Raw genomic sequence first — 9,548 nt, forward strand, 5'->3', positions numbered from 1 at the left:
TGGCTACCAGACTACGTGACCACCTCAAGGCTGTCAGAGGTGGCGGCTGTGCAGGCTACGTGAAGCCAGACACGCAGGCCCAGAGCAAGGAAGAGGCAGCCCAACTCCTGCCGATCTCAGAATGAGATTTTCAGGGTTTGGAGACATCTAAACCTCACTCTTGCTCCAGACTGGCTCCCCACTAGCACAGCTTTCTAACCCCACATACTTGTGTAACAGCATCTCTGCAACTTGTCTTAGGATAGTCTGTGTGCTAACATTTTTTTTTTCTCATGAGTATGAGCGTTTTGCCTGCATGTATGTCTACGAACTGTGTGCCTGTCTGGTGCCCGAGGAGACCAGAATGGGGTGTTGGATCCTCTGGAACTGGCATTATGACCAGTTGGGAGCTGCCATGTGGGTTCTGGGAACTAAACTTGGGCCCTCTAAAGAATAGCCAGTGCTCTTAACCTCTGAGCCATCTCTCCAGTCCCAACATTGTGCCTTTTTTTTCTTTTTTCTTTATTCTTTAATATATTCCATCCCAACTGCAGTTTCCCCTCCCTCTTCTCCTTCCAGTCCCTCCCCTGCACCTCCCCTCTCCCCCAGATCCATTCTTCCTCTATTTCCCTTTAGAAAAGAGCAGGGACATCAACTAAACATGGCATAATAACAAGTTACAATAAGACCGGTACACACCTTCATATCAAGGCTGAATGAGGCAACCCAGCGGGAGGAAGAGGGTCCCAAAAGCAGGCAAAAGAGTTAGACACAGCCCCTGCTCCCACTGTGTGGAGTCCCACAAGAACAACCCTACTATATATATGCAGAGAACCTAGGTCAAACCTATCCAGGCTCCCTGACTGTAGCTACAGTCTCTGTGATCCCCTTTGAGCCCTGATTAGTTGATTCTGTGAGCCCCGTTCTTGTAGTGTCCTTGACCCCTCTGGCTCCTAACACCCTTCCTCCCTGTCTTCTGAAGGAGCCCCTGAGCTCTGCCTAATGTTTGGCTACAACATCCTGTGTCTTAACAAGCTTCTGTGTAACGCCGAATGTTTTTATCTCAGAGAGCTTGCTACACAGTACTTGCTCACTCATGCCTTTGCAGCCAGCTGCCTCTTCTGTTAGGAACTGATAGTCTGAGGTGGACTCAGCTGGATGGCTCTCTTTATTTTTGTTATTTATTATTGTGGGAGGTGTGTGTGTGTGTGTGTGTGTGTGTGTGTGTGTGTGTGTGTGTGTGTGTGTGTGTGTGAAGGTCAGGGGAAACTATATATGGTCATATGTGGGTTAAAGGGATTGAATCTAGGCACTAGGGTCTGTGCAGCCTTACCCACTAAACCATCTCAGCAGCCCAGGGATGCCTCTTTCCCCTCACCGAGCTTCTCACCCTCTATCGGGCTGAGCCAGGCATTCTTCACAACAAAAAGCCCATGAGATCTTGACTCTAAGCTGGCACACTGTCATTTCTTCCACGTTGTACTGGGCCGAAGCAAGTCAAGCGGCCAGCCCAGACTCACTAAGGACAGTGCCTGGTGCAATAAAAGTTTGGGGTGGAGCCAGGCGTGGTGGCACACCCTTTAATCTCAGCACTCGGGAGGCAGAGGCAGGCGGATTGCTGTGAGTTCGAGGCCAGCCTGGTCCAGACTCTAGGACAGCCAAGGCTACACAGAGAAACCCTGTCTCGAAAAATAAAACAAAACAAAAAGTTTGGGGTGGAAAGGTCTAGGAATCTCTAAGGATAACTCATAGCACCTGTATTCCTTCACCCTGTAGCAACAGCTGGCAAACATTGAGTCTTTGAGGGATGGTGGTGGGTTTTTTGTTTGCTTGTTTCTTTGAGACAGGGGTTCTCTGTGTAGCCCAGAGAAACCTCAAACTCACAGAGATCTGTCTGCCTCTGGGATTAAAGGCATGTAACACCACCACAGGATTTTTTTTTTTCTTTTTGAGACTGTGTACTGCTGGCTATACTAGGCTGGCCTTGTAATCAGAGATCTGCCTGCCTATGCCTCCCAACTACTCATATTAAAGGCATGTGTCACCCCACTGATGTCTTGGGGTTTCTTGTTTATAGAAAAAAAAAAGAATTCCTGCATTTGACTATGACACCTTCTGTTGTGTAGTGCTTCCTTGGTTGGTGAGCTTTATTTTCCAAGTTTTCTAGTTAAGTTTTAAGATAAGAATAATAACTGGGTGTGGTGGCGCTCAGGAGGCAGAGGCAGGCAGATCACTTTGAGTTTGAGGCCAGCCTGGTCTACAAAGCCAGGACAGCTAGGGTGACATGCAGAGAAACTTTGTCTCAAAAAATCAAAACTAACAAGCAAAGAATAATATAGGAGTTTGGCATAGTAGTGCACACCTTTAATCTCAGCACTTAGGAGGCAGAGGCAGGTGGATCTCTATAAATTCAAGGCCAGCCTGATCTACATTTTGAGTTCTGGGACAGCCAGGGCTACGTAGAGAAACCTTGTCCGAAAAAACAAAACCAAACAAACCCAAAAACCAAAAATAATAATGATAATGATGATGTCAGGTGTGTGTCAGGTCCAAAGGAGACTTAGTTCCCCAAACTCCAAAAGGTGGTCCAACTATCCAGAAAAGGGCTCAACCGGGACTACAGGAGGATTTCTGGAAGCCAGGTAAAAGCCAGGCTTCCTCCAGCTTATGAAACTAGTTCCCATCTGTCAAAGGTGGTACCTAGCAGCAAGCACATCAAAACTCATGGAGGCTTCCAGACTCCTTAATATATCAAGTACCTGCCACACATTTCAAAGTCCATCCTTGTCTGCTTTTGTCTCTGGACTGCTGGGATTAAAGACATCCACCACTGTCACCCTGCTTTGATGCCCCAAGTGCTGGGATTAAAGGTGTGCACCACCACCCACCCGGCTTGATTGCCCACCTTTAATGACCAAGCGACCAAGGGAAAGGTTGCTGTGATCCTGTCCTCCACTGCCCTTTCATTCTTTAGTTTTACATCTCTGGATTGTTTGGCGGTCTTTGCAGACTCTGTTTATTTTTAATTATGCCTGGCCATGAGGCCTTTCTGTTCTGATCTTTAACATGGTTTAGGATCTTTCTTTTCTTTCTTTTTTTTTTTTTCTTTTTTGGTTCTTCGAGACAGGGTTTCTCTGTGTAGCCTTGGCTGTCCTGGACTCGCTTTTATAGACCAGGCTGGCCTCGAACTCACAGCGATCCACTTGCCTCTGCCTCCCGAGTGCTGGGATTAAAGGTGTGCGCCACCCACTGCCCAGCTTTTCTTTTCTTTATATTTACCAACTTAATATTTGTGAACCTAGGAGACAGCCACTGTGTACTATGGTCAGCCTCTGCTTGGGCCTCTCTGAGGCTGATGTCTGCTCTGCCTACCTGTGCTTTTATAGGACCACACCACATGGAGGCCTGCCAAAGGCTTCTAATACCATTTTGAGTCCACTGAGCATTGATTCCCAAGCAGTGGCCAGATGCCACCTCTCTCCAGCTTCATGTAGTCTTTGCTGCCCCAAACACTCCTGGCCCTTTAAGCTGGCAAGGCCTGGTTGAAATCGCTCTGACCTTGCCATAATAAATCAGGTGACTGCTCCTGAGAGGGAGGAGTTCTGGCCACTTTTTCCAGCTGCCTTCCCTCAGGACAGAAATCATGGTGTTAGTAATGCCCAGTTATAGCTCTAACCTCATCTTGAGCACTCAATGGAAGAAAGAACTCACTCTCCTGGAACACTGCCCTTGAGCCTGCGGCTTGTGAATGCCAGGAGAAAGCCGAATCCCTGCATGGGGCTAGGAGTGTTGCTCAGTAGAACAGCTGCCAAGGATAAATAAGGCTGTGGGTTCTGTTCCCAGTACTGAAGGGGAAAAGGTTGGCACATGGGAAGATTTCAGAGCTCCCAGCCCCAAGGATTCCCTAGAAACCACCTGCCACAAAGTGTAGAAAGGATGGCTCCAATGCAATGTTCTAGAAATAGGCATTGTCAACAGGTTCTTGCTCTGCTCTCTGCCCCATACACTCTCTACAAATTAATCTGAAGAGCACATGCTGTGCACAGCATAGATTGATGATTACAGATTATAACACAGAAAAGAGAATTTGATAAAACGAAGCGCTTTCAAGGAAGAAAGTGGGCAATGACCAAAGGGGCTACTGCCTGGATGGACATTACAAGACAGACTTTGCCCTGGTTCTTAAAGTGTCTAGGGCACAAGGACAGATCCATCCTGACAAATAGAAGGATTCTATAATAATCAATTATGAGAATTTTTTTTAGCTTGGTTGTTGTGTCTGACTCTGTCCTCCTAAATGTTAGTCGGCTGTGACCAAATGCGTGTTCCTCTGTGAATGAGCATCAATGGGAACAGCATGTGTTACATGCTTAGAGAGTAAGGCAGGAAGGAGCAAAACATGTTCTGAAACACAGAAGCAGAAATGGAGGACAGATGATGTCTTGGAGACACACATGTTACATGAGATCTCGAGATGCTGGGGTGGCGATGGGCAGCCCACTGCAGAGGATGGGGCTCAAGTACTTGCTATGAGCTCTAACTCTAGAGGGTGGATGATTTGGAACTACCCAGACGGCAGAGCTGTGGGGCTCACTTGAGTCTTGTTTTGCAGCCTCGTTTTACAGACTTTGGGTAAGGAAGCTAAACTGTGCCTCCTTCGCAGAACTGCGCTGTGGGTCCTTCCTTACTGTAAACAAGAGAGCTATCTTCCAGAAGTAACTTTTCTTTTCTGGAGCTTTCTGACATCTGCCACACTTAGGACTGGGAGAGATTAGGAACAGGTGGCAGGCCAGGGAGCCCCACCTACTGGGCAACTGGATTGCCTGGATGGAGCAATGAGACGCAACAGTTTCTAGTCACTACTTAATGACCTAAGTTGGGGAAATATTTCTGAAATAACAAGGGGCTTCACTTTACTTTGGGAAAAAAACCACACCGTGCACTGGTGAGATGGCTCAGCTGATAAAAGCGCCTGCCAGGAAAGCCTGATGGCCTGAGCTTGATTCCCATAGAAGGACAGAACTGCCTTAGAAAGTCACCCTCCAGAATTCTCTGCTTCTCAGGCAGAAGTCACACGGCCCTACTGCCTGTGACACATAACACAGCCAAGAGCAAGTACCACCCTCCAAGAGAGGCACAAAGAAACAAACCGAGAAGGAATGACAGCCTCAAAAGGAAGCCTCTTAGGAGGGGACTTGAGCAAGTAGCAGGGACAAGGAGGTCAAGGGTCAGCCAGGCAGATACTCACTCACTGGATATATGAAGTGTAAATATGAACTGTAAATATGAAGTGAGTCAATAATTAGATGCCACATGAGCAATTTGAGGGACACACACACAAAAAGAGAGGACAAAATCAGACAGCCATTGTGTTTAATTCAAAATAAGACATCACCTGGGCCAGATACCTGACATCTGCCGGCCAGCAGACAAGCAAAGCTGTTGTCCTCTCAGCTCGCCTGGCAGATACAGGCTTGGCACATAAGGAGCCCCAGAATCCCCCTGCTTTGAGTTGTGGTGGAGCTGGGTGCAGAACAGGTCTTGCTGATAAAATCATTGATGATGTGCAAAGGCAGGGGCCGGGGCTCACTAAGGTACCAGTCCAGCTCCCCAACTTCGGAGGAAATTCTCAGAGACTCCCCTTTGTGCTGGGGCCACAGACAGAGAAGGTGAGCAGAAGTCTTGGCAGGCAGCGCACTGCTCCAGGACAGGAGAAAGGGGAGTCAAAGACTAGCACGGTGGACACTGCAGCATCTAAGAGGTCACACGCAGCTCCAGATTCAGGATGTTCTGCAATTCCAATGACCTGAGAAAGCAGGCACAGACAGCCTCCCCGGCCTTCGACCCAGGCCCTTCCTGCCAGCTTGCCCGATCCATTTGTCCTGAGTGTGGCCACCCATCAGAGTAGGGAGTAGGCTGGGCAGGAGGCTGGTGCCAAACCTCCCCTAGCAGTATGCAATCTCTACCTTTCCTCTTTGTCCTTTCAGGAGGCCTCATTTTGGTGAGGGGTCAGCGGGGCCAAGCAGCACTAAATTCCTTCTCCAGATCCTGGACGAACTGGTCATTGAGGAAAAGCAGCTGCCCATGTGGCAGGAAGCGGGCGAGGATCCCCTCAATGCGGTCAGCCCGCAACAAGAAGTTGGTACCTGGTGTCAGCAGCCGGAGGTGGTCAAGGAGGAGGCGGGCCAAGAGCCGGAGCGTGCTCTCAGCCAGCAGCAGGTTCTCGTGGGTATCCAGCACCAAGGCAAAGCCTATGGAGAACACACCCAGCCACACCACTGTCTGCGGCTCCTGGAAAGGGTCCCCAGCTACCAGGTGGAAGGCTCCATGAGGGGCTTCATGCAGGGACACGGGCTCATCTGAGAACGGAGGCTGCAGGTCTGTGGAAGGACACCCAGAAGCTTGCTGCTGCAGCCTACACAGTGACTCCACCTGTCTGCAAGAGACGTGAGGTCAGCCTGGCAGCTGAGAGGCACCAAGGCACCGCCCCCACACACGCACAGGCATCGCCACAACTTCCAACCTAGCTGGGAGCTGCTAATATCTCCTCTCTTGGGTAAGGAAACTTGGGCTTAGAAAGCTTTATGGTTGGGGGGGGGGCTGGAGAGATGGCTCAGCGGTTAAGAGCACTGTCTGCTCTTCCAAAGGACCCGGGTTCAATTCCCAGCACCCACATGGCAGCTCACAAGTGTCTGTAACTCCAGTTCCAGGGGATCTGACACCCTCACATAAATAAATTAAAAAAAGAAAGAAAGAAAGGAAGGAAGGAAGCTAAAGCGGTTTGCTAGGGAAATGATACAGAAATCCAAGCTCCAACCTGCAGGCTCTCGACTACTTTATTCTAAATGGCCAAGACAGGACCTGAACACAGCTCCTCTGGCTGGGAAAAGGACTAGGGGGTTAAGATCTTGCCCCACTTCCTCAACAGATGGGCAATTAAGTGACAAGAAGAACAAAGTCACCCATCGGGGGCCATCTGACCTCTCAACTATTCATCCTTCTCAGGGCCATTAGCGCCTTCCATGCGACTGTCAAGGCTGCCTCTGCTGCCTCCTGAAAAATCTTCTAGATAGACCGGCTTTAAGGCCATTTGTTTAGTCAGGTAGCATGATGCATGCCTATAACCTAGCACTGCGGGGGCTGGAGCAGGAGGAGCAGGTTGTGGCCAGGCTGAAATACTCAGCAAGGTGGGAGGCCAGCCTGAGGTGGATAACTAGGCTCTGTCTCAAAACAACATAAAACCAGCAGTTAACTCTAAAAGGCCGTTGCTTGGTTTTCCTGGGCTGCAAGAAGGGAACAAAATGAAGAAGAAGAAGAAGCGGGTAGCAGAAGCTGGCAAAGAGCTGCGCGCTTCATGTGGGTCTGAGATGGGACGGTCGCAGTCTGGCCACCTGTCTTAGACGGCGTTTTCCAAAGCTTCTCTGAGTCTCCGGCATTTTCTCTCTTAGGAAGGTCTCCGTTGGAAAGCATGTTTCATCTTCACACGTCTGCCTGCCTATACTCTAATCCCAATTATGCTACTCTTTAGTTGCATAACCTTGGGCAGGCTGAGTTCCTTAAACGCTCTGTATTTTAGTTTACTCTTCCATAAAGTGAGATGATAACTATAGCCACCTCAGAAGACTGTGAAGATGATAAATAACGTACATAAAATTCCCAGAACATATTCACAAGGCAATGATTACTAACCACCATGATAGTAGCATTTAAAAAAAAAATGTATTTATCTATTTATTATGTATACAATGCTCTGTGTGTACACCTGAAGGCCAGAAGAGGGCATCAGATCACATTATAGATGGTTGTGAGCCACCATGTGGTTGCTGGGAATTGAACTCAGGACCTCTGGAAGAATAGTCAGTGCTCTTAACCTCTGAGCCATCTCTCCAGCCCCCTCTTTTTGTTTTTTTAAAAACTCCTTTTTCATAGTGTTATTTATAAACAATGGTGGGAGATGGGGGGAGGGGGAACATTCTTGATTTTTATTCTTCCCGATTCACTGTCTTACTCCAGGGTCCCTCAGTATCAGCTCTGTGTTTGATGAAGCTTTGGGGCTGGGCTGTGTGATTACCTGGCCACGGCCAAGATCTGTTCCTTGCGGAAGAGCCTGTCCCTTTCTGCACCATGCGGCCGTGAATCGTCAGATGACTTCTCAGCACCAAAGACACAAGAGTAAAGCACTCTGCAAAGACCTGTATCTTCCAGATTTGGAGCCCTCAAGGTGTGGATAAGGAAGGCGTGGACCATGGCTGCGGCAGGGTGGGTGCTCCAGAGAAGCCAGCTACCTATGAGGTGAAAGTGAGACCCCTACTGAGGAGGCACCCTCAAGAAGGGTGTGGCCTGGAAGTGAGCCCAGGGACTGCTGTTGCTGGGCCCTGACCACTGTCTAGATAAACCTAGCCTCTTCGTACTGTAAAGCCTGGCCTGCATCACAGAACAAGGCCCATGGCTGGCCATTCTCTCATACATGGCTAAACCTACTTCTGCAAAACTGTCGAGAAATCTCCAAAGGCATCAGGGTCATGAGAGTGCAGGAAAAACTGAGAACTGAAGGAAATCAGAGGCCACAGCTGAATGCAATGCCTGCTGCTGGGAAAAAAAAAAAACCAAAACAACCCAGTCTCTTTACTGCTCAGCATTAAGATGACTTTAAGCATGAAGCGAAAGGTGGGAATCTTGATCAATGCCATTTGGATTTTAATGCAGGAACATGTCTTTGTTTAAAACACACACACACACACACACACACACAAGAAAATACCTCTACATGTCGTATCTGCAACTGACGCGGACCAGCTGGGAGTGAAGGTACAGAAGGGGCGGAGCAAACCTTAGCCAAAGGGATCAATCTAGTGAACCGAAATTACTTCAAAAATAAGGGCATGGTGGCACATACCTGAAATCCCAGCCCTCGGGAGGTGGAGACAAGAGGATCAGGAATTCAAGCCTGGCTGCTCTGGGCAACGTGAGACAGTGGGGGCCCCTGCGTCGCAAGGCTGAGGGGACGAGTGATTAGTCACGGCGAGGGCTAAACAGAACAAGAATTCAAAGTTACCCAGCTGGAAAGTTTGCAAACCTGCTTCAGGAAGGGAACTCAGAGTTGCAGGCCTTAACCTCAGGTCACCCTTCTGCCGCCAGTAGAGTGCGTCATCACCCCTGGCCACCATGTCCCCCTCCCCCTGTCGGCCCCACTTACATCACTGCCTCGCGCGGGCAGCAGCGGCGCGCTGGACTCTGGGTGTTGTAGTGCGGGCGCAGCCCGGGGCCTGAGGTCCAAGAGTGGCGGTGGACTTCCCGAGGACGCATAGGCTTCTGGCCAGCCGATCCCCCACGGTTACAGGAGCGCCCTGGAGGATTCGGGGCCCCTGCGAGCTTCTTTGGAGGTGCTTGAACAGCGGCAGCCTGGCCACTGCGAAGTCTGCCGCCAGGGGGCGCAGAGGCTACCAGCGATCCACTAAGAACTTTCCACCGAGGCCTCCGCCTGGCTACCCACAAGCTATGCTATGTCTAGTAGTAATGACCTAATCACAGGAACAGAGAGGCCTCCCTGCTGAAACGCACATTCATGA

General features: G+C 49.5%; 1 protein-coding gene across 3 annotated transcripts; it reads right to left on the reverse strand.

Annotated features, from left to right (window-relative positions):
- Window positions 1-5,335: 5,335 nt before the first annotated feature.
- Window positions 5,336-9,180, reverse strand: AP5S1 (adaptor related protein complex 5 subunit sigma 1). Of its 3 annotated transcripts, none has more exons than XM_084774967.1 (3): window positions 9,056-9,180; window positions 8,876-8,975; window positions 5,336-6,415 (listed from the first exon to the last, which is right to left on the reverse strand). In XM_084774967.1, exons 1-3 carry the CDS (start codon window positions 9,144-9,146, stop codon window positions 5,989-5,991), a joined length of 618 nt encoding a protein of 205 aa, XP_084631093.1. In that variant the 5' UTR covers window positions 9,147-9,180; the 3' UTR covers window positions 5,336-5,988. The 3 variants fall into 3 exon arrangements, with proteins under 3 accessions (XP_084631093.1, XP_084631091.1, XP_084631092.1); XM_084774965.1 differs by lacking the exon at window positions 8,876-8,975 and adding an exon at window positions 8,051-8,264 and having other exon boundaries at window positions 9,035-9,158; XM_084774966.1 differs by lacking the exon at window positions 8,876-8,975 and adding an exon at window positions 8,051-8,264 and having other exon boundaries at window positions 9,056-9,155.
- Window positions 9,181-9,548: the final 368 nt, after the last annotated feature.

The sequence above is a fragment of the Acomys minous genome, assembly GCF_964271855.1.
Source record: "Acomys minous genome assembly, chromosome: 3".
In the NCBI taxonomy this organism is placed as follows: Eukaryota; Metazoa; Chordata; class Mammalia; order Rodentia; family Muridae; genus Acomys; species Acomys minous.

Coding starts and splice junctions, on each gene's coding strand:
- AP5S1 (XM_084774965.1), bottom strand. CDS start 9,146: ATGGTGGCCAGGGGTGATGACGCACTCTACTGGCGGCAGAAGGGTGAC. Junction 8,265..9,034: donor TTTGCAAACTTTCCAGCTGG/GTAACTTTGAAT, acceptor TTCACCTCATAG/GTAGCTGGCTTCTCTGGAGC. Junction 6,416..8,050: donor CAGATCTTGGCCGTGGCCAG/GTAATCACACAG, acceptor CGTCTCTTGCAG/ACAGGTGGAGTCACTGTGTA.